This window comes from Leopardus geoffroyi, chromosome D3 (genome assembly GCF_018350155.1).
Source record: "Leopardus geoffroyi isolate Oge1 chromosome D3, O.geoffroyi_Oge1_pat1.0, whole genome shotgun sequence".
Lineage (NCBI taxonomy): Eukaryota > Metazoa > Chordata > Mammalia > Carnivora > Felidae > Leopardus > Leopardus geoffroyi.
Window position 1 is genome coordinate 54,091,025 of NC_059339.1, and position 23,923 is coordinate 54,114,947.

General features: G+C 40.9%; 1 protein-coding gene across 1 annotated transcript in view; it reads right to left on the bottom strand.

Moving 5' to 3' along the window:
* The window catches only part of KLHL14 (kelch like family member 14), a 104,519-nt gene that overhangs the window by 19,876 nt on the left and 60,720 nt on the right, over positions 1-23,923 (bottom strand). The window contains exon 3 of the mRNA XM_045457392.1: positions 6,445-6,534. Coding sequence (XP_045313348.1) covers positions 6,445-6,534 — 90 coding nt within the window. The remainder of the gene's footprint in view (positions 1-6,444; positions 6,535-23,923) is intronic.

The following is a 23,923-nucleotide window of genomic DNA, read 5'->3' on the forward strand; positions in this document are numbered from 1 at the left end:
GAAGACCAGGCAAGAGGAGTTTGAGGATTAGGAAGAGAAACCATTAGTTCTGTTGTGGACTTAACCTTGAGAGATCTTTAGGGTCTCAAAGTAGAAGTATATGGTAGGCCACTAGCTCAATGAGGCTGCAGATGCAAATTTTGGAGCCATTAGTCTGGAGATATTATTTAAAATCACAGAACAAAATAAAACCCTATAGACAGAGGGTATGGGCATGGAAAATAAGAGTCCTGAGAAAGAGCCCTGGAGTACAGGAAGAAAAACCAGCAAAGGAAAGGAATTGTCAGAGCCAGGAGCGAAAAGTATGATATTTTGGAAGCCATGTCAAATAGTACTTCAAAAAGAGGAGCGAACAACTGACAATTGACCATAGTATTTGGCAACATGGAAGCTGATGGTAGTCTTGACAAGATTGACTAAGATCTAAGAAAACAGATGCAAGAGGAAGGCAATGCTTCTTAGGATTTTGCCACGAGAAGGAGTAGATTATAGCTGGAGGATGCAGCATCAAAAGTAGGTTTTTTTGGTAGTTTGATTGTATTTTTAAGTCCAGAAATACTGGAAAGTCCTTGAGGGAAAAGGCAAGAGGGAACGAGAAATAGACCTTAGGTTGGAGCAGAAACAAAAATAGGAGGGAAGATAAAATACATGGGTAGCAATGGTGGTAAGTGAACAGATTTGGTAGTAGCAAGATGAAGATTTTATCTTCTGATTGCTTCTATTTTCTTTGAATTAAGAGGCAAGGCCATCAGCTGAGAGTACAGAGAGAGGTTTTGGAGAAAGAGGCATTTGAAGAGAGAGAAAGTGTGAGAGAGTTAACTTGGAGGGTGGAAGAGTATATTGACCAGGGAAGTTTAGTGGAGTTGGCCAGTAGTGAGCATGGTTCATTAGTAGCCAGTGTGGCTCTGTGGTTTTCTACATCCACATTTAGTTGCTCAGGAGAGGGAAGAGGTGGAAGAGAGTTGGGTTTAACCAGGGCCAGGGCTTTACCAAGAGAGTATAATGAAAGGAGAGGTGGATGCAAGGACTGCAGGTATACGTGCTAAGGTGATCATAGGAATGGGCACTAGACTATAAACCCAGTAAGGAGGGAGGTAAGGACATCAGAGGATGATGGACAGTGAAAAAGTAGTAGGGTAGAGTGAAGGAGGTGTCATTTCCAGGATAACTGTGGCTAGCTGCCACATGAGAGGGCAGAAGGTAAAAAAAAAAAAAAAACCCTGAAGATATTCTTTACAGTGATGGATTTTAAGGTTATGGGAGTGACAATAAAGAGATAGTAGAAAAGCTACCTGCCTCCAATAATAAGAAGTTCTGGGCTCAGGTGGTGGAGCCATGCAGTCCCCATTAGAGAGGGTGGCTGGGAAAAGAGTATTCTCAGAAGATAGCCAGGTTTTGATTAGAAAAGAATGGAAGCGATCATTAAGAGGAGAGTTGAAGGATTCTGAGGATTTTGTGGACGTGATATTATGAGTTCTAAGGATCTTGTGAGAGTCTGGATAGTGTGATTGGATGGTAAATTAAGTTTGATTTGGAGGTGTACAGAAAGAGTTAAGAGTTCCAGGAGTGAGAATGACCCCCAAAATTTGGATTCCACAAAGAGAGGCTCCAGCTCGAGGAAGAATTATGTCTAGAGTTGGTTTATAAGGGAGTTTTTGCAGAATTTGTAATCACTTTATTCTAGAAAAAAATATTCTTAGTAGGTTTCAAGGTTCCAAAAGAATCTGAAGATAAATGCTGTTAATAGGAATGTAGAGCATACCCGCCATATATAAGAATGTTTCTTTTTGAAGTTTGGTTTAGAATTTCCACTTAGAGGAAGACATCTGCCTCCTTTTAGCAATGGGGCAGAGTGCCTTCACATGCTGAGCAGTGGTGGCAGAAATTAGCAATTGTGCTTTGGTTGTATTGGTAGTGGCCTTCACTCAGAGAAAAGGCTAAGCAAGGACTGGTGTGATATGGATGTGGATATGGATGAAGAATTTCCAGGGGCAGAGTCATTGGTGTGAAGGAGAGGTAAGGATGGAGGACTGGGGACAGAAAAAGAAGGAAGGCATTCTGGAGATGGCAAAGGATGTGGTGAGGAGTAATGAACCTCAGAAGAAATGAATGTGGTAAAGTGAGGAAGGTGAGCTCAAAAGAAATTACTTGTTCCTTCTTATGGCTTCTATTGGACTCTACCAGCAGCTTAAGAATTTTTGGTTACTTCACTCCTTTAGTTCCTTCTCATCTTTTCTACTTTTTCCTAATTCTTCCCCCAATTCTTCTCTTTTTTGTGGTGATGCCCTGTCACCAGACAGGTTTGTTGACTGCCCCTTAGGTGATAGGTAAAATGGAGCATGGGTGGCAGTTTTCAGACATGGGGGAAAAAGAAGGAGGGGGGAGGGAAGGAAGTTCCCTACAGGTAGTGTTTTTGGGAGCCAATCATCAGTAAGTGACAAATGTAAATTGGTTTTCTGTAAGCTGGGGCAGTGAGAGGATAGATGCATATGTATTAAAATATTATAATACATTCCTATCACTAATGATGTGAAGGGAGTTAATAGGAGTTAATATCTCTAGCTGAGTAGAAAAAAAATGGGAGCACCTGGGTGGCTCAGTCAGTTAAGTGTCAGACTCTTGATTTCGGCTCAGGTCATGATATCACAGTTTGTGATTTCGAGCTCTGCACTGATAGTGTAGAGCTTGCTTGGGATTCTCTCTTTCTTCACCTCTCTGCCCCTACCCACCCCTCTCAGAATAAATAAACTTAAAAACGTATGTATCCTGCTTAAACTTCTAGTAACTAATATGTTTTATGATTTCAAATTGTCTTGTAATCAAGACAATAGATAAATGAAATTATATTTGTATTTTATGAGTACATACGTGTTTTATGAGCATGTGTTAAATTTAACAGTTTTGAATTTCATTCAAAGACATGCATCTCAGGCACCATTTTTGTAAGAACTGAAGTTTAACTTAAGATTTCATCTTTGGAACTGACATATCCAGAATATTTGAATTCATGGATTTTTAATTTTTCCTCCCTGGTAGCAATGAAATTAAAACATGTTATATATTATCATCGGATTGTTATTCTTTATAAATTTTGGTATTAACTGCTTACTTTTTAATTGCAAAATGTATTATAGTATGAAAATCCCATTTTTTTTGAGATGATTGAGCCCCTTCGTGGTTCTCTAAATCAGAAGTGATGAAGATTCTTTGAGAATAAGGGCCCTTTCCACTGCGATACAATACTGACTTTATTTCAAAACATCAAAGGCAAAAACATGATTGTTATTTAATATTAAAGAAAATCTGTATGTTTGCATGAGGGGGAATTGTCATGCAATATGGCTCTGGAGTCAGACAGACCTACACTGGAATCAGCCCATCTTCGTTCAAACTGTACGTGCTGGCCAGTTATTTCCCCTCTTCAGGCTTAGATTCCTCATAGTAACACTAGAACAATCATGGGACAGACCTCTTGGGATGGTTGTGAGATTCGGTAAAATGGTGCAGGGGAGTGCTTAGCAAATTTCTGGGAAATAATTAGTACTCAACAAATACTACTGCTAATGGTTTAAAAAGAAAAAAAAGAAAAAGAAAAAAGAGTTGGCTATGGTTGACCAGACGGTTGTCGTCCAGGTTGCTCATTGTCACCGCCGTTCCCTCTCTGGAGAACTGCTCTCAGCTGTACAGGCCATGTCCCTGCCTGCCCTCCTCCCTGACGTGGGGGGAAGGCCCCCGCCAATGACTGAATGATTGACGGGAAGACTTGCCTGCTTGCCTCCTGATGTGACCAATTCTCCTCTGTTTAGCGGAGCCAAATCAGTAGTTCATCAGCATTTGCCCAGCTCTATACAAGTGACTTCACATGCCACACATAGCAGGGACAGAATGACTCAACTTTGCAGGTAGGACTCCCACAGCTCTAAAAGGGGGTCTTACAGACACAGAGTTAGCTGCTAGGCCCATATTGAGAGTAAACATAAAATTAAAATACAGTAATGAAAGTTCTACTAAAATTCAATTCTGAGTCTTCTAGTGGCTAAAGCAAAAGAGGAGGGACACAGTAAACCATACAAATGCATTAGTGGTAATTTTCAAAAGCACACAGTGACTCAGTATTGTGGTCTGGCAAGAATTTGTCACATGGGTCTCCACATGGGACACGCCGAGTGGTGAGTGACAGATGTCCCTGCAGTAAATGCGATGCTGTGTTTTCTACAGTGTTTTGTCACAGCATATTCACTGAGGCCTTTAAAATGAATTCCTGTTCATCTCAGGCGTGGGGGGAGGCAAGTCAGTGAAGTCCAATGGCACAGTTTTGTGGGACTCTGAATTAGTTCAGAGATAACACCTGGACTCTCCAGCCTAGAGGAAGGAATATGTCCATGATGCTATTCCTCATCGCCCCACCCAACCTGTCAGCTGTGTTTGATAGAAAGTTGAACAGTACGCAGTTATAGGTTATTTTGAGGAGGAGAGAGCATAACCCGGGGAGCAGGTTTTCTCTGTTGCTGAAAAAGTCTGTCTTAGAGGAATGGGAAGTTCATAGTGTTTTGTGAAAACTAAATGGTCGCACCAAGACTGGTACCTTTTAATTTCATTTCATTTCATTTCATTTCATTTCATTTCATTTCATTATTTTATTTTACTTTATTTTTATTTTTTGAGAGACAGAGAGAGAGGGAGCAAGTGTGCGAAGGGCAGAGAAAGAGAGAGAAGTGGGGCTCCCCCAAAGTGGGGCTCGTGTTCACCCGAAGCAGGGCTTCGATGTGGGACTCGAACTCACGAACCCTGAGATCGTGACCTAAGCCAAAATCAGATGCTTAACCCACTGAGCCACACAGGCACCCAAGACTGGCATTTAAAAAAAATTTTTTTTTTTCAACGTTTATTTATTTTTGGGACAGAGAGAGACAGAGCATGAACGGGGGAGGGGCAGAGAGAGAGGGAGACACAGAATCGGAAACAGGCTCCAGGCTCTGAGCCATCAGCCCAGAGCCCGACGCGGGGCTCGAACTCGTGGACCACGAGATCGTGACCTGGCTGAAGTCGGACGCTTAACCGACTGCGCCACCCAGGCGCCCCAAGACTGGCATTTTAAAAGAGACCTACAGGATCTGGGAAGGCAGATGGGCTAAGAGAACATTGTCACCAGAAAGAGGACTTTGCAGCCTTCTCTTGTCATGTGTTCATTTTAATCTGGCCTTCAAAAAGAATGTTCTGTAGATACTTTGCTTAGATAAACCTGATGGCTGTGCACTGTTGACTTACAAAGACTCTATTCAGTTCAAATTACGTTGGAGGGAGAACAGGTGAAATAGTAATGGGGAGTTACAGTGGATTGTATATATGCTAGTGGTGTTTTCGGGGTGGGGAACGCGTCAAGCCTGTCATTGCAAAGGTAAGTTAGAGGAGAGATATTAAATATCATTTTTTGCTCCTGTTCTAAACCTGTGTCTCACAAAGCCCAGGAACTGTCCTCTTTGGATAGAAACCAATAAAGCTGCAGGTTTTGGGAAAGAACGTCCTGCTCTCTTCAAAGAAATGTTCTTGGAGGGTGGCCGGGTTGTTTTCCTTTAAGATTTTCTAGAGTGAACAGATGTAACAATTTTCTATAATTTGCCTTGGTGCAGATGCTGAAAGAGAGCATTCACAATAAAATATATGCAGTATATGTAATTTCACTTGGATGTTCTGGGGTTTTAAAGTAAAAATGTGTACCTGCAAGCTGTTTTACGGTTTCTCAGTCATAATAATCTCTGTTACACAGAAGGCTACAACTGCAACCCCTCCTTCACGTGCAGGAGTTCCAAAAATATCTTGATAATTTTGCGTATTCGGCAAGGCACGGTGTTCTCCCTGGGCTGGCTTGGGAGCGGTGCTAAACGTGTTCAATTTCTCTTTGCGAGGAATTTATCAAGTAACCACATCCACAGGGAGGATGGTGGATAGTCTTCGAAAGAGCCCCAACTAGAATGGGTCTCAAGTAAGAAATGCTGCAAAAGAACTTGAGCTGTGAAGTTCACTTCAGTTCGGACTGCACATGACGCTTATCTACTGAAACTGCGTTATTACACTGATAAAACGGGAGGAAAGTGGTGGAGAAGGTGGTGAGAATTCTTAATAGCTGCAGCTTGCTACCTGCCTCTGGGGAGTCTGTGCTTATGTTTGTGACGTTCCTCAGGGGACGGATAAGGAGAGGGGCCGGGGCGTCACTGCAAAGCCAAATCCCCAGACGGTCCATGAGCGAATGCTCCACTGCGCGCGTCCTCTGCCAGCTCAACGGTTGACCCTCCCTCCAATCGTCAGCCCAATTTACCGACTGCTTCGTGTGTCCCTGCGCACAGAAGTGCATTTCCCACAGTAATCACAAAACAGGCTGCCACCAGTGCCTTCCACGACGCACATGCTCGTTGCGCACCTACTATTGAGCAGTTCAATAGTTACCATTGGGGTTCCATTGGTCCTCTCCACCCAGCACAAACAAGAAGTTTTCTACCTCCACAACGCAGTGGTGGGCACTGTTGTACGGCATAACTGGAATGGAGGGGGGAGAAAAGAAAAGACGCATGAAATTCTCCACCTTAGGACTTGAGACCTTGGCTCACTAGTTATTTGCTTCCACCAAAGGGTGTCAAATGTGAGAGTAAGTCGGAAGGAAGAAGACAGCAGCAGCCGCAGAGGGGACACCCGCCGGTCTCCAGTGGTTCAGCCGTGTGTTCACAGCAATTTCAAACCCAGCCCCTTTTGATTAATTTTACATAATGTTATTCCACAAATTAGTCAAGAACAACCTGTCTTGCGGCTTTCGAGTCTTAAGTTGTCCTCACCTGCCTGATGATGGGGATCGAATTCTAAAGCAATGACTGATAGTCCCAAATGGTCAGGGCTGGGGGTTACTTCTTGGAAGAAATAACCCTGCACGCGCTTGGAGCCGTTAAGATGCTCTGCCCAAACTTGGTTTGCTGGCAATCTTTCCATAAACAGACTCAGGGTGCTTGGTAGCTTTCTATTCCACAGCAATGAGCAAGCTGAATTTCCATACAGTTTTAAGTTTTTAAATTAAGGTCCTGCTGATTTAATGCCTTCTCCAAATGTATACGCTTAATTTCCTGTACAATGTCATTAGCAGCACAATCACACATTTTCTATCTATCTGCTTAGGAGCTCTTCTGTGACGAAGATAAAAACTGTCAGGAACATCACAAATATCCATCCGTTCCCCTGGTCTCGCCCTTCGCCCTGCCCCAGTGTGGTTGGTGTCAGGAGGGGGGTGTTATTGAGAAACCCACCAAAGCCCCGGTTGCTCTGTGTTTGTTTGTTCTCATTTACATTTTCTTTTGGGAGACACACACAGTATGAATAGGACAGCCCTGTCACCCCATGTGCTGTGCAGTGTTGGTGGCTGCTATTGTAATATCATATGGCAAATGTAAACTCGAGCAGAATTAGTTATCACATCACATGCAGTGGTTTGGACCCAGTGACACCCAGTAGGAAAAATGATGTCCTTGTTCGGCTCATCATATGGGCACCTTAAATCTAGGTGAGGACAAATGGGGAGGTGATGTGCATGTTCAGGCAGAGAACTTATTGCTTGACACGGATCAACAGAGCACTTAAGAAACCAGTGCAGTGGGAAATCAATATGAGTCAGGGCCAGCTCTTCCTCTGTGCTCTTTTGCCAATGCCGAAAGAGAAAGTGCCTATCCTAGACCCAACTTATTTGGGATGATATATATCTCTCATTTCATTTTGTGTTCATCATCTTTTCTTTTTCTCAGAATGCACTTATGCTGGCTAACATATGTAAATAAAATTAACAAGGGACAGGCACAGCTTCGAAATCTATAACACAGCTTCAGAAAGAGCGAATCAGATCATTTAAGCTTCTTACTAAAGGATTTTAGGTGTTTGGGCTATTTTATGAGTTATTTATTTTTTACTGTGCGTATTCATTGTTTTTAAACTTATATTTCTAATGCTAGAGGCCTTGGTATGGAAACCCCTGATTTCTGGGACAATGTAGAAATTGGATGTGCTATGGATTTGTGTGGTCTATTAATTAGGTCATTGACGTAGGGAGTCATCTTGGGGATGCCCTTTTGCCCCTCAACCCTCAGTTATCTCTTTGGAAAATGCTTTTAACCACATAGCTCTGCAGAGATAGCATATAGTTTCTCAGAATCTACTGAGGCAGAATATATGTTGAGTTCACTGACCAACTAACATCAAATACATTTTGAACACCTTTTTTTTTTTTTTTTTTTTTTTTTTAAGCTAAACATCATTGTTTGGATTATGATGCTGGTTCCAGAATAGCAAATACAAAACTATGCTGCTCATATATGATGTATATTGTGTATATTGTGAACAGCCTGGTGCCACTCCAGTTCACCATCATGTCAGCTGGGCAGTATAAACTCACAGCATGGGTTATCATCTGCATGTGTCTATTCACATGGGACCTGAGGATAGGAATAGGGCCATTGACTATAACCAATGACTTTATGACTGCCACTCTTTCAATATTTAAATATTTGGTCAGTTCAAGCCCCAAACCTTATAAAAATGAAAAACTGCATTATCATCTGTTTAACCAGAAGTCCTGCTTGGTAATGAAGCACAATCTCTGAAAATATAACAACACTTGTGTTTTGTTCTTGCCATTTATTTGCTCCCATTCAGGCAAGCAGAAATTAAGTGAAGGAAATAATACATGATTTATTCTTAAGCCTCTTTCTCATTTGATTACCCCTATTGTTATGCTTTATGCAAACAAATGAAACTATTGCACTAAACTAACTATTGGAACCTTCAAAATAAGAGAGAAGGTCTTTGCAGTCCTAATATAAAGGCTGTTGAAGGCATCCTCATTTTTTTACTCTTGTTTTTAAACCTTGTATGCTGTATTTCTTGGCTGCGTATTTTAGTATTCTCGTTCCTGAATTATTGTCTTTTCTAAATTATTACCGTGAATCGAGGCTATAAATACACACAAATAACTCTTTGAAATTATTCTGAATGTGAAACGTTCCAAATTTATTAGAAAAAATCTATATTAAATCAATGTTTGAGTTTTGTAAAAGACCTCATTTGACTTCGGATTAAACCTGAAGGAAAGCAAAATAAATAGGGCAGTAAGCATGAGCAAACATCTGTTTAAAATGGCGCTGGTACTGCACGTATTTGATTACCTTTTAAATAACAAGGGATACATGCATGACCCTTTCCAGATTTCTCGAGAGGTGGACACCAGCCTCGCCCTCACAAGCAGGAATTGGAGGAGAAGTTTGTACTCATGTTCATATACAGCCCAGTGCGAGTTTTTAGCGTGTCAGTCAGTGAGTTAGAGGGAAAGGGTAAAGAGAAGCTAATCAGGATGAAATGAGATTAAAGGCTGTCTAATTTTACAGCAACTGTGATCCATCAGCCACTGTGAAAGTGACAGTGGAAATGAATGATGGAGACAGACAGGTGGGGCTGTACATTTCACTGATTTATCCTCAAATGCACTGGGCCTTATTTTATTGAGTGAACATGACCGCATTTATCATGACTGTCATCTAAACCCACTTCCCTCCATTTAAAAAGGTCACTTTACTCGGAGGGAGTAGGAGAGAGGCACTTTCAAATCAAATTTAAAATCTCATAACACGTGTTTATAAGGCCCTTTGTGAGAATTCTAAACTTTATTAAACAAACTCGAAATGCCAGAAGGAAAAGGAAGGAAAAAAAGTCAGAAAACTGAAAAAGAAGAAACCTTTGGTCACCTGAAGGGACACGTTCATTTAGTCTCTAAATTGGAAGCAATTTGTATCATTTTCCCCTTTCCCGCTCCAAACACGTGATAGTCTATCCTAGTCTGGGGAGTTAAATAAAACATTTACATTTAGTATTTTTAATTAAGAAAGTAGGAAGCAGGTAGTACTATAAAATTAACTTGGAGAGGATATTAAGTCACAGTATTTACTCTGCAGAATGATTAATCATCACCCACACAGTAGATGTTAGCAATTGTTACAAGCTGTCACAATTTACTTATGTACCTGTTAATTGTTTCCCCATAATTTTAAGGCCATAAAAAAAAATCTCAGTTACACAGATTCTTTTACCCTTCCCTGTACCAGTGCAATAAAATGTCCTGGAGTGTTATGTACAGAGTTGGTCTTCGTGGATATGAAAATGGAGAGTCAAACCCTCAGAGTATTCCGTGTTACCTTTCATAGTACTAACCACCATTTACCAAACATTTACCATGTGCCAGGCATGGTTCAGGTGCTATAGATATAGATAAAGAAATGAAATATGTTATGATATTCATGTATAGTTACCTATATTGTATCTCCAAAATATAACATTTGTGTTTTGTTTTTGCCATTCCCTTGTGTCCACTCAGGCAAGCAGAAATTAGGTAAATGAAATAATATCTGATATTATAATGCATGATAAAATATAATTCCTGATAAAATGTACCAATATTTTATTTACTGATATCTTTAATTTAATAAAACGAACTCCAAGGGAGGCATTACTCATTCACTTTATGAAAAATACTGAGGCCTTGAGAGGTTAAGTCACTTGTTGAAGGTCATACTCAGCTAATGAACAGCACAGAGAGAATCCAAACACAGGGATAACTGGATCCCAACCCACGTTCTTGTCCATTTCACTCTACTGATTTTCAATAGGTATGTTCATCCAACCAGCAAGTAATTACTGAGTACCTGTGTGTTCAATGATGGTGTTCCTGAAATTTCTGCATAATTTTTTTGCATTGAATCATGTCTTAAAAGTTTATTATTTTCATATTGGAAGGAACCCTTAATTAGATACTCCTACAAAATTTTCTTTTTATAAATCCAGATATTCAAATAGTTGGTTTTCTTAAAATAAGATATCGTTGTTTGATAAAGCCAGGAAAACACTGAACAAGTTAGCCAGTTAAGGATTGGTAGAGTCTACTGGCAGAGAGCTTTTATTTTTTTTAAAAAACAATGAGGTCATAGTTTAACCCTGTAAGCAGATTCAAAGTATCTTGGGCACACAGGCCCTTTTCCTGACATGCAAAACATGTAGGGGGCTTGTATTTATGAAGGTCTTATTCTGTTAAGAGATCCACACTACTCTGTTTTCTCACATATATGTCAAAGCAATATATATCTCTTCCAGCAGAAAGTATAGGCATCATTCTCAACCACAGATGTTCATGAACATCCAAAGAAGAGATTGCATTTGGCTAAGCCAAGTTTAAAGGATTGCTAAATAAATAGTGACTGAATGCTTATCATTTTGCTGTAACATTTATGGGGGCCTTGGTTTTCTGTTGGCCTCAAATATATAGACTTGCAAAACTGTCAACTATGACATACTTCTTAGGTAAAAAAAAATTAATGCCCATGGTAAAAATACAATCTTATAAAAAGTAAAGATATGCAGGACCAGTAAGTTTTCCTCCTATGCCTGTGCTTCGGGTTTTCAGTTCCTACCAGAGAGACTATCACCATTACTATGTTCTTGGATTTTCCTTTCAGAGAGTTTATATAGATAGGAGTCATTTCCTTCAATACAAGTGGCTGCAGCATACAATGGACATACTGTTCAGTACCCTTCTTTTTGCACTCAAGAATGCATTCACTTACTCTTTCTCCGCCAATCAAATATTTGTCCAGCTGCAACTCTACGCCAGGCAATGTCCTACCTGCTGGGGTGGTCGTAGCGGAAAACAGCATCAAGGAACATGCTAGTCAGGGGAAGCACGTAGTGAACAAGTACACAAATAAACAGACACTTTTGTTTCAAATGATAGGTGCAATGAAGACAAGTAACGCAGGGTCAGAAGAGAGAGAGTGACAGGGTGGGGGGATGGTGATAGTGGTTAAGGAAGGCCTTTGTGAGGAGACTTTTGACTCATCTCAAACTGCCTGAGGAGAGCCAGGAAACCATGCAGGGTAAAGGTGCAGGAATAACAAACACAAAGGCTTTGAGGCATGGGCGTGGAATGATTCCAGAACACAAGACCAGATCAGAAAGGCATTCAGTAGCTATTTATTTAGCAATCCTATAAACTTGGTTTAGCCGTATGCTATCTCTTCTTTGGATGTTCATGAAAATCTGTGGTTGAGAATGATACCTACTTTCTACTGGAAGAGATAGATATTGCTTTGACATATATGTGAGAAAACAGAGTAGTGTGGATGTCTTAACAGATCAGACCAAGATGAGGTCTAGGTGGGAGACCAAGGGCAGGCCAGGTGCAAGGATGCAGGCCCCCTCTGAAGAGAATCCTTGGGTTGTCCACCACTGCATTCTTTTTTTTTTTTTTTAATGGCTGCACAGTGTTCCGTTTGATGGGGATCCTATAATGTATTCCATTCTTAATTCATTCACCAAGCATTTATTCAACACTCATTATGTGCAGACACTTTTCTGGTTGCTGATAATGCAGCAGGGAACTAAGCTCGCATAGAGCTTACATTACAGGGGAAAGAAGTATGTAAACAAATACATAATGAACAGGAACACAGCCAAATGAAAATAGATGACATCAGGAGAAAGAAAATGGGATGATGTGTTACAGAAGGAGTGCCTGGTTATTGTTCCACCCGGGGTGGCTGGGGAATGGCATTTAAGATAGAGTATGAAAGGTGACAGGGAGGCGCCACTATAAAACAAGGGCCAGGAGTCCATGCAGAGACCCCGAAGCACAAATGAGCTGGATGTGCCTGAGAGGCCCACGGAAGCCTCTGTGTCTGGAACTCTGAGGTTATGGGATGGAGTCAGGAGGCAGGCAGAGGCTGGGTAGATAGGTCTTCATAGGCCAAGGTAAGTGGCGTGGATTTCATTCTTAGCATGATGGAAAGGCATTGGGGGGTGGGGGCGGTTTAAGCAGCTGAATGACATAATCTGGTGTATGTTTATAAACATTACTCTGGCTCCTGTAGATATGGGAGTGAAAGAGGGGAAAGAGGGAGACTGGGTAGGGCACCCTGTCTGTCATCGGGGTGAGAGATGACAGACACTTGATTGGGAAGCAGTGCTAGGGATGGAGACAAGGGACATGTATTGAAGGGTTTTGCTCCAATGGTGCCCTGCTATGTCCTTGTAGGTACACAGCATGCATACACAGGAGTTCATCTGTAGGATTGATTTTCTTCCATGGAAATTTCTGGGCCAAACTATGGCTGCATTTTAGATTTTGTTGGATATTGTTACACTGTACCCCTTTTTACATTTGTATCTTTGCCAATATGGTAGGTGAACAATTGATACCAAGTTAAAATGTAAATATGTACATATTTCATTACGCTAGAGGTTGAACATCATTTCATAAGTTTAAAATCTGTTTTTCATATATTATTTTTTCTGTTGAGTTTTCCATTTCATGATATCAGAATTTATGTTACTTATAATTATGTGATTTGTGTTTTTGATGTGTTCTTTTCTATGGAGCTATCTAGACTGGCAAAATAAATGATATTCTGGAAGGATGATGTTGCTAGAATATATATTTGTAAAATATTTATTCCTTGAAGCAAACTCAAATAGCAATTACATGCTGTTGAAAACAAATACAACATAAAAGAAAGATGCCCCACTTTAATAATATTGAATGAGTATTCCTTCCTTGCCATAGGATCATATAGGAATTTTTAAAAACAATTTCTTCAACTTTATCATAAATGTAATTGGGAAACATAAATAATTTAAAAACTTATTAGTTTAATCCTACCCTCTGTGAAGACTTAGCAACTTGGCCAATGACTCCCTGGTGACAGAGACAGATACATAATAAAACATCTTGGATGAAGCAGGTGTTTGATAGATACTATTGAATAAATAATCCACAGAAAAGGCTCTATTACTTTTTTTTATGTCATATTCGGACTGTTCTATTTCTGTAAACTACCAACAGTAGTTTGTGAATTTGGGGAACACTTGATCACTGTGGACAACTAATCTGGAAAATTAAGCCCCGTAAGAAGTCTATATGGTCTGAGTTCAGTGGTGAGTTGGTCGATGCTCTGAATTAACCCAAAGGTTACCAACACTTTCTCCCTCATCCCCAACTTGTTCTGCACACCCTGAGCCAGGATCCCATAGTCCCATAGGAAACAAAATTATTGGAGTGAGTTATTTATATTTATATATATATATATTTTTTTTTCTGAAGAAAGTACATGTGTATTAGGTTTTGGAAGTTGTGCAGGAACCAAGAGAGGCTGTTTTCTGTCTTACAGTTCAAAATTATAGCTCAGGAAGAGTTTTTCTGACAGCATTGCTTTGTTACTTCCCGTACCTTGCAACGATGGTGCTAAACGCATGCCTTTATTGTACACTTGACAAATCATGACACAGTATATTAAAATTGCCTGTCTTTTGTCTGTTACCACTAAAGAATCTGTGAGCAACTTGAGGCCAGAGCTTTATGCCCAATACATAGTACCCAGACATTGCCATAGCTTTTATACCTAATACATTAATTAGAAATGCGGGTTAATCAATAAATGTTAGCAGCATGAATGAATGGATGCTAACTGAAGGAGATGGTGAAATTTATTTCTTTGGTGGATGTGAAAAATGTGAGTCCCAGAAGATGTGGAGGAGAGAGGGGTTGAAGGAAGAAAGGGAAGAGAGAGAGGAAGAGGTGGCTTAGATGACTTTTAGAAGAGATGCTACCCTATAAGCAATACTTATGTTTTACACAAAGAAGGTTTGTAAGTTCCTCAAAAATGTGACATACTTCTTTAGGAGCTATCATAGATTTAATTGTGCCAAGGTCAAAGGTTTTCAATAAATCCTTGTTGATTTACGGTTTTAGTTCTGAGCTCTGGGGACACACTAACAACCAGCTTAAAATAAGACTTCTATTATCTATTTAAGCAAAACTGACTTTCAAAGCCTTATTTTTATTTTAATTAGAATATTTTCACTAATTTGTTCCTAAATTATGACTGTGTTTTACCATATCAACTATTCAATTTTGGATACTTCCTGGCATGTTAGTTAGAAATTAAATGTAGTTTGATTTTCTTCTTTTGGAAAATAAAAATATCTTTGGGAATAAAAGTTTCAATTTCTTCCAATAGTTTTGTGGGCTTTTTTTCCTGTTTTGTAAAGTGTCGTGTTTTCAGGGACAGGTTGATGAAACATGTGTGTGCCTTGATGTTTACCCCTTCCTATGAGCCAATGCAATGGTCTCCTGATCTTATCTTTCGGTCGGGGGTGGGGGGGGAGTGAGAAATTGCATTTTTCATTCTACACCTAAAAAGTCTCACTAAAAAATTAGTAAGCTCTTTAAATGAATTAAAGTAGCAGAGCACCACATATTATTTCAAGCTGTGAAAATAAGACCTTTGATAAAAATCAAGGGAGCCGCAACTAATTACTTTGGACAGTATGACAATAGGGTAGCAAATATGATTGTCAAATAATTTGAAGTCTTTTAGATGATGGCCCCCTTGTCCTAAATTACTGAGGGCAGGAGGAAGGGAATGGGTGTCGTCTGTATGATGAGGATTTACAAAGAAGAGTGTTTTTGGTGTAGATCACATAAACTCAATATTGGAAAGTGAGCACTAGTGGTTCGCATTAAAACCCATGAGATATCAAGATCACTTGTCTATCAACTATTTTTTCGTTGATTTGATTCAAAACCATGTATTAAAGAACTAGCAGTTGCTGTGCTAAACTCTGGGACACCATTCCTGTATTCCAGATCTCACAGTGTAAGAGAACATACGAACAGGGAAACAGGACACACAGTGCTCTTGGAGAAGAGCAACAGAAGTTCCAGGGAGGAAATGACTAAAACTTCAGGGAGAAAGAGAGGCTTAAGCTAAATCATAAGGCTAAAAATGCATTTTCCAGGTTGTCACAGCAGCCAAAGTCATTGTCAGAAAAAGGAATATCGATTCAAGAAGTATTTATTGAGCTCTTCCCATGTGCCAGAACTTGGACTAGACGCCGGTGACATTATTTTTATTTTTGTTAGAGTATTTTATAAAAACTGATTATTAAAATTAGATCAATTTCCAAATTGAGGAAACGTGTTTGGGGAATGTGGGAACAAATAAAAGGGATGGACCATTATCTGTGCTGTCTTTTTAGGCAGCTGTCCTATGGCCCAACTCAGATTCCCTCTGCAGCACTCTCTCCTTAGACAATCGGCAGTAATGGTCTCTGCTCTAATTAAGTCTCTCCCAACATTTGCAGTCACCTGCTAGTTCCAGAAGCAGTTGGGAGGATTATCAGAACAGCCAACAATACTTTTGTTTCTTGCAGACCATCCTTCACTGCATTTGCTCTTGTGTTATTATGCTATTGCACTTATTTGACTTCAAAGGAAATTTCACTGCAAGGATTCAGAAGGATTTGCTATACATTCCTTCCATGGCCATTTCATGGTGTGTGTCTGTGTACATTCACACAAGGTTGTGTGTGTCAAATCTGGGAAATACTAGGGCAGTTGAGCCTAGCAGTGACAATTATACAAAGTCAATAGCTTATGACACACAAAAGAAATTAAAGTGCAGCCCATGGTCTTAGGAGATGAGCCCAAGTTGGGTGGTATTTGCCATGGAAAGGCACCTAGAACCGTCTTGAGAAACTTCTGAAATCTGTATTTCTGGGGAAAAGTGGAGAATTGTAACAGTGTGGATCTAAAGAGAGAGACAGGTATGGAAAAACTATGAATACTGAAGTTGCCTTTTCACCTTTTTTTGGCACCATTTTTTACTGGCAAAACTAGGCAGTCATTGGATGCTAAGTGATATTTACTTACAAATATATTTATGAATGTGCATGAATATTTGGCACTTTTCCTGTCTTGGAATTTAGGCTGATACCCTAAGGCTGAAGCTAATCTAAAGATATATTCCAGGCCATCTATGCAGGACTAAACTTGTTCTGTCTGGTTACATGTGTATACACACACACACACACACACATGCACACAGACACACACATGCACACTTGGACACCCCTATTTAGCCTGCATGTACAATGACGTGGAAGACTGTTAGCAAGTGGGGAGTTTTCCTTGAGAGAATGTTGTGGGAATTTGTGGGAACCTTGGACATTTTCCATCTGCAGGAGAACAGAATACTCCTCCCACTTCCACCCCAAACACAAATCAAAGACTGGTGGAAGATTCTTGGGCCAGATGTTTCTTTGTCTCTTGGGGTTTGGCAGGCACAAGGAGAAGTCTGAAGGCAAGAAGCTGGTAGGAGCCATCTGGGATGGGAATGTGGAGGGAGAGAGCTGGGTCAGAAGGGGCCTGCATTTGTGGATTTGGTGGGGCAACAGTACCTACTACCTGCCTGTGCACTGAGCTGGTGCTTGGGAAGCTTGCTTGGCTAAAATTGCCATGCAAGGATCCAAGAATATTAATTTCCAGGTCAAGGTGACCCTAATAGAAGCTGTGTGGTGGACAGCTCATGGTATAGTGGAAAGTCTTCAGAAAGAGGTTTATAACAGAACCCATAAAGACAGCTCATCAAAAACAAAGTCAGCTTAAAGCATTTGTCTCCTGAAAGCCAAGTTCTAAAAACACTAGGCAAATAAGAGCTTTTCTCCCTGTGCCTTCTCCTCTGCCAGATCTATTCCTGGTAGAACCAGGTTACTCAGGATGGCCGAGTTTTCCTCCAGGGCTGGTCAGCCTTTCTCACCCTCATGTCAACGTTGGTACAGGAAAGGGCTAACCCAGCAGACCTGAGACTGCTACCCATAGAAAAGCCTGGCCTTTCTTAGAAAAGTTGACCTTTGGCTGATATCAGGGAATTTAGATTTTAGGGTTGTTCCCACTACCTTAACTAAGAGTGGCTATTTGTGCCCAAATTGAAAAACAAAGTGGTTTATCCTTAACACCTGCCTTTTTTCTGGGAGTATGGAATTTTGGACGTCTAGCTGACCAGCACTGAGTCTCTAATGAGCTTCACTGGTAGACAACATTTCACCGTATTACTGTAATTGGATGCTGGAGGAAATAAGTGTGTCCAGGGGGACTTTACTGGGAGAGGACTCTTGGAAGCTTGCACCTGGTTTCCTCCAGACTTTGCCACGTGCACCTTTTTCCTTTGCTGGTTTTGCTTTATATGTTTTCACTGTAATAAATCTCAGCTGTGGGTACAACTATATGCTGACCCTGTTAGTTCTTCTAGTGAATCACTGAACCCAAGGGTGGTCCTGGAAATATCTGATACAAGAGGAGACATAGAATCTTCAAGTGTATTTAAAGAATAAGGTTTTGATTTAACATCCGGTATAACCGAGGAGGCTTTAAGAATGTCTTGGGGCGCCTGGGTGGCTCAGTCGGTTGAGTGTCCGACTTCGGCTCAGGTCATGATCTCACGGTTCGTGGGTTCGAGCCCCATGTTGGGCTCTGTACTGCCAGCTCGGAGCCTGGAGCCTGCTTCGGATTCTGTGTCTCCCTCTCTCTCTGACCCTCCCCCGTTCATGCTGTCTCTCTCTCTTTCTCTCTCAAAAATAAATAAACATTCAAAAAAAAAAAAAAAAGAATGTCCTGAGGTTGAAGCCCCAGGGAGGGGTGTGACATCCAACAGAGAGGTTTTGAAAAATCAGTGGTTGGGAAAAATCAAGTTGCTTTTAGTGAAGTTCTTTCAATAAACTGATTACGGATGCATATGTTTATGATAAGACTGCCTCTGGACTTCTGAGGAACCCTCTTGGCTGGAGAGGCATGGGTTCCATATTTCCTCTGGTTGGAATCAATGTGTAAATCTCTCCTGAGGATCTACTAGTGGCCAACTCTGTCCTGTCAGAGGTGCTGGAGGATTTGTCAAAGAAACCGACACTATGGCCCTTCTTAATTTCCTCAGAAAATTTACAGTCGAGTTGAAACACTGCATAGACATTTGAGACCACTTGGAAGGAATAATGCAGTGGTGAAGGAGCTTTATGTCAAAGAAATATGAAGAGGGAAGAAGTCCCTGAGCCTTGGCTTAGGTGGTGATGTGCTTCTGCCTTCCATGTCTCTCTAGCCATCACTTCCTTCTACATCTTCACAGGGTGCCTTTCATATCTTAAAAAAAAAATCCAGAAATGGGGCACCTGGGTGGCTCGGTTGGGTAAGCATCTGACTCTTGATTGTGGCTCAGATCATAATCTCATGGTTTGTGAGTTTGAGCCCCATGTCGGGCTCCTTGCTGACAGCCTGGAGCCTGCTTGGGATTCTCTCTCTCCCTCTCTCTCTCTTTCTCCATCCCTCCTCTACTTACACGTGCACGTGCATTTGTGCTCTCTCTCATGATAAATAAATGAACTTAAAAAAAAGAAAAAAACCCAGAAAATGCAAACTTCTTTCATCCTGCTGGCCCTTCCAGCTCTCCTTAGAGCAACCCAACTCCCTGGACCACAAAGCTGGTGAATGAACACAGTGAATGATTGGTCCCATGTTGGTCCCACGACTCAGCCAGTCCCTTCAGAGGGGTTTTCGAACCGGAGCTGACAAGAAGAAACCTTTTCTTACTGACCACGGATCCTGGAGCTGCTTGTGGCAACAGAGAAGCAGTTCTGAACAAACGAGCTTGTGCAGTGAGGAGAAAAGAGACTTACAGAGAAAGAATCCTGATAAGATGTCAAAGTTTTGTTTCTGAGTCGTGTGTAAGGCCATGTACTGCCCTGCCCTCCTGGTGATGTGGACCCATGTGGTCTCTTTCCCCTGGGCTTTTCCAGCATCCTCCTGCCTCCCTGCTTTTGCTGTTGTTCCTTTTTGGCTTAGTCTTTCCAGAACACTCACAATGATCCTTGCATCTGAGTCAAGTCAGATGATGACACTCATTTCTATTAGGTCTTTTCCTTACATCTTGTCACCCTTAGAATAAACGTTCGAGTTTTCAGAATGGCCTACAAGGACCATATGGCTGCCGGCCACCTTCCTAACCTTCTTTTCTCTCACTCTCCCCTCCCAGGGGTGCTCCAGCCATACTGCTCCCCTGTGGTCTCCCCACCACCACAAACACCTTCCTGTTTGAGGGTCTTTGCACTCTGTTCTCTCTGCCTCTATGTTCTTCCTTTGTGTATTCTCACGGCTCACTCTGTCACTTTATTCAGGTGACTGCTAGAAAGAGAGACCTTCCCTGACAATCCCATGACAAAAGGACTCCCTTGTCATTCACCACTTCTTTACCCGGCTGTAATGATCCTGATAGCACTCGTTAATGCCTACCATGATATAGGTTTTTTGTTTGTTTCTAAACCATTTCTATACCAACAAGTAGGCCATATACTAATATACTAACTGCATGCTGCATGACTGTCATACTCATCACCAAATCCCCAGTGCCTAGAACAATGTCTGGCACATTGTAGGCACCCGGTAAATATTTGTTAATGATGAAATAGTTTAAGTTATGCTGAACTGTATTTCTGTGACTCACAACCAATACTTCTAAATTTCAGATGGAGAACGTAAAGCAATATGGTTAAGGTGAAACAGTAATTCAATAAGCATGTGGCTTTAGCTACTGGGTTCAGTAGTGGAGACTTATGTGCAATTTACGTTTTAAAAGGGAAGGTGGTACATTGTCACACAGATCTAGGTTTTATATCATTTAACCGTGTGAGCTTAGGTGGCTTCATTTCTCCATCAGTAAGATGTAGATTATAATATCTACCTCAAAGGGCTATTGTGAGGATTCAATTCAGTTGGATAACTTACGTAAAGCACCAGGCTCATTATCAACAAGCTATAAAAGTTAGTTCTTTTATTGTCCCCTTTCCACTACCAAGTATTTGTACGTTGTTTAATTTTACAAAAGACAAAGCATTTCCAGACAAGCAAAATTCCATTACTTGTGATATTAGCTACCTAATAAAAGTATGGAATTGTTAAAGCATAGATTTGATATAGAATTGACTTAAAATGTAGTTTTGACATATGGGAGACAGAATGTGTGGTTCTCAGAAAATCACATCTGGATATGTGGATAGGATGAAGTGGTCCAGGTCTCCACATTTTCAAGAGTCATATCGGTATGCTTACAGTGGTTTAAACTAACTTCCTAAAAACACACAGTGCATGAGGGTAAGAGATTTCAGTTAGTTTTTACTTAACATGTATCACACACCTGCTATGTGCTGTGTGTGAAACAGAGAAGAACATGAGCACAGACCCTGATCACACCCATCAGAGGAAAAATTTACACACATATGTACATTTAGTGCAAAGCAGACTATAGTTAATATGACAGAGGTCCAAAATTCAGGGAAAGACAAGACAAATGAAGAGTAATTATTTTAGTTGTCCTGGAAAATCCACGCAGGTGGATGTGTGTTGGGTCTGTGCAGGAGGAGTGGGAAATGAACCGGTGCAGAGGGGCTCGAGGAATTCCAGTCAATGCCATCCGTGTGCAGAGAGGCATGGTAGCTGGGGAACCGTTAGGCAGTTTTTTTGTGGCTAGAGTGTAAAGTTTGAGCAGCAATGGGATGTCAAGTTGAAAACTTAGCAAGAGACAAGGTCATAGAGTTCCCCAAATACCAAAGAGTCTACCACTCTTACCAGGGAAGCACGGAAGGTTTAGGGAGGGGAGTAAAGCCTGAAGTGTGTGAACAGGTAATAGATCCTCTCTTTCAATCTTGCTAACATCCTTGCCCCACTTGGGTATATATCTGCTAAAATAAAAACAGTCATCATCTTAAAGCTCATAAATCCAACGAAAGAGAGAAGGTTCTATAGGGGAAAAAACATGAAGAGTAGGAACACTTTCAAGTGTCTACCCAGAAAAAGTAAAACATAATCACATGTAAAGGCTAAGAGGCAAAGCGAGACATCAAAAGAAAAAAAAAGAAAGACCACTAACAATATAAGCATTATTTGTGGAGAAAGATGAGGGAAGAAAATTTTTATACAATAAAGGAGAAGAAAAGAGGAAATAGTTCTAATAACTAAGAAACTAGGCATAACGGTAAGCAAGGTTGTCATTCAAACACTACTTCCAAATTGGATTTGCATTATCTTTCCCCTCATGTTGATACAATAGGGAGTAATATTACATCTACCCTACAGAATGATGACTGCTCTGTGCATTGTGACCCAACAAAGTTTGAATCACTATTTAGCTCTGACTCTTCACTAAAATAGCTAATGAATTGTCCTCTTTCCTCAGAAGGAATATCTCAGCATCAAAGATTAATAGAAAGGCCTAAATGCATTAAGCCCACCTCCTTCTCACTGTCCTTCGGAGCCCGTGCCCCTCATGTCTGCACCTCCCCCCTGACTCAGCTTAGACTTTATTGCTCACCTCCATAGTCATTTTCTGGCTTACGTACTCAACTCTCTTGTTCATACTCGCGGTGCCAAACGAGATCTTGGTTATATCCAACCCTATGTCAACACCCACACAACTGAATGTGACTGGAGATGTTTATACCACCACATGAACAATCCTCATTTTATAAATTAATTTATTTTTTTCTTTGCTTAATTCACCCTTTGTCTTAGAAACTTAAAAAAGATACACAGGAAGGGTATGTAAAAGGAGAGGCCTCCTTTCCCCTTCCCCCAACCCTCCCTCTCCAGAGGTGGTATCCAGACCAGCCCTCCCACCATCCATTTTCAAACTTATACATAAGTAAGAGGCCAGGTTTGGGTTTGTTTCTTTTAGTAACCAAAACCATGCTATATGTATTGTTCTTCAATGTGCTTGTTGAAGATGTTCCCAACCCAGCACACTCCTTTTTTTTTTTTTACTTTTTTTAATGTTTATTTATTTAGAGAGAGTGTATGAGCAGGGGTGAAGCAGAGAGAGAAAGGAACAGAGAGAGTTAGCAAGAGAGAGAATCCCAAGCAGGCTCCTTGCTATCAGCACAGAGTCCGACTTGGGGCTTGATCTCATGAACCGTGAGATCATGACCTGAGCCGAAATCAGGAGTCAGATGCCTAACCCACTGGGCCACCCAGGCGCCCTTCCCAACCCAACACACTCCTTTCATCCATTACATGTTCCCCAAAATTTGTGTCACCATTGGGGTTGCTTCATTCTGTGGTTTAAATTATGCCCACTTTTCTGCACACATTTAAGTACAGGGGCTGGAATCTGAGGGAGAGTCTCAGTTTGAGCCTATGTTGATCTGAGGTGAAGGCATGTTGACTTGACGTTAAGTAGGTGGCAGGCAGTGCACGCTGACTTGGGCAGCAGGGTGGCTGGACTGTAGATTTGGGACCGATAGGCTGATGGCACCATGTGTGACAGGGAAGTGGCTGGTTTTGCTCTGGGTTTAGAACCGGCCTTATTTTATATATATGTAGATATATACACACATATCTATATCTATATATATATGTTTTTATTTAAAACATTTATATATATATAAATAAAACTTGTTTATATATATATAAAAGTTTTATTTAAGTTTTTATTTATTTCATGAGAGACAGAGGGAGTGAGTGGGGGAGGGGCAGAGATCGAAGGAGATCGTGAATCCCAGGCAGACCTCACAGTCAGCATGGAGCCCTACAGGGGTGGGGGGTTCACATTCACAAATCCAAGAGTTGGATGCTTAACTGACTGAGCCACCCAGGTGCCCCAGAACAGACCTCATTTTAAATTCATGATATTGTTGCCTGAAATTCCTACCATGTTTCTCTAGACTATTCATGATCTCGTTCTTTTAGGTCAAGGGTTAACAAACTGTGGCCCTTGTGCCAAATCTGGCCTACAGCTTCTTATTGTAAATAAAGTTTATTGAAACACAGTCACACCCATCAGTTTATATATCGTCTATGGTGGCTTTCATGTTGCAATGGCAGAGGTGAATAGTTGTGACAGCTACCTAACGGCCTGCAGATGATAAAATATTTACTCTCTTGCCCTTTACAGAAAAAGTTTTCTGACCTCTGTCCTAAATGATGATTGCACATCTTGTTCTCTCTCCAACTCTTTAACATCTGCTCCTTGACTTGCTT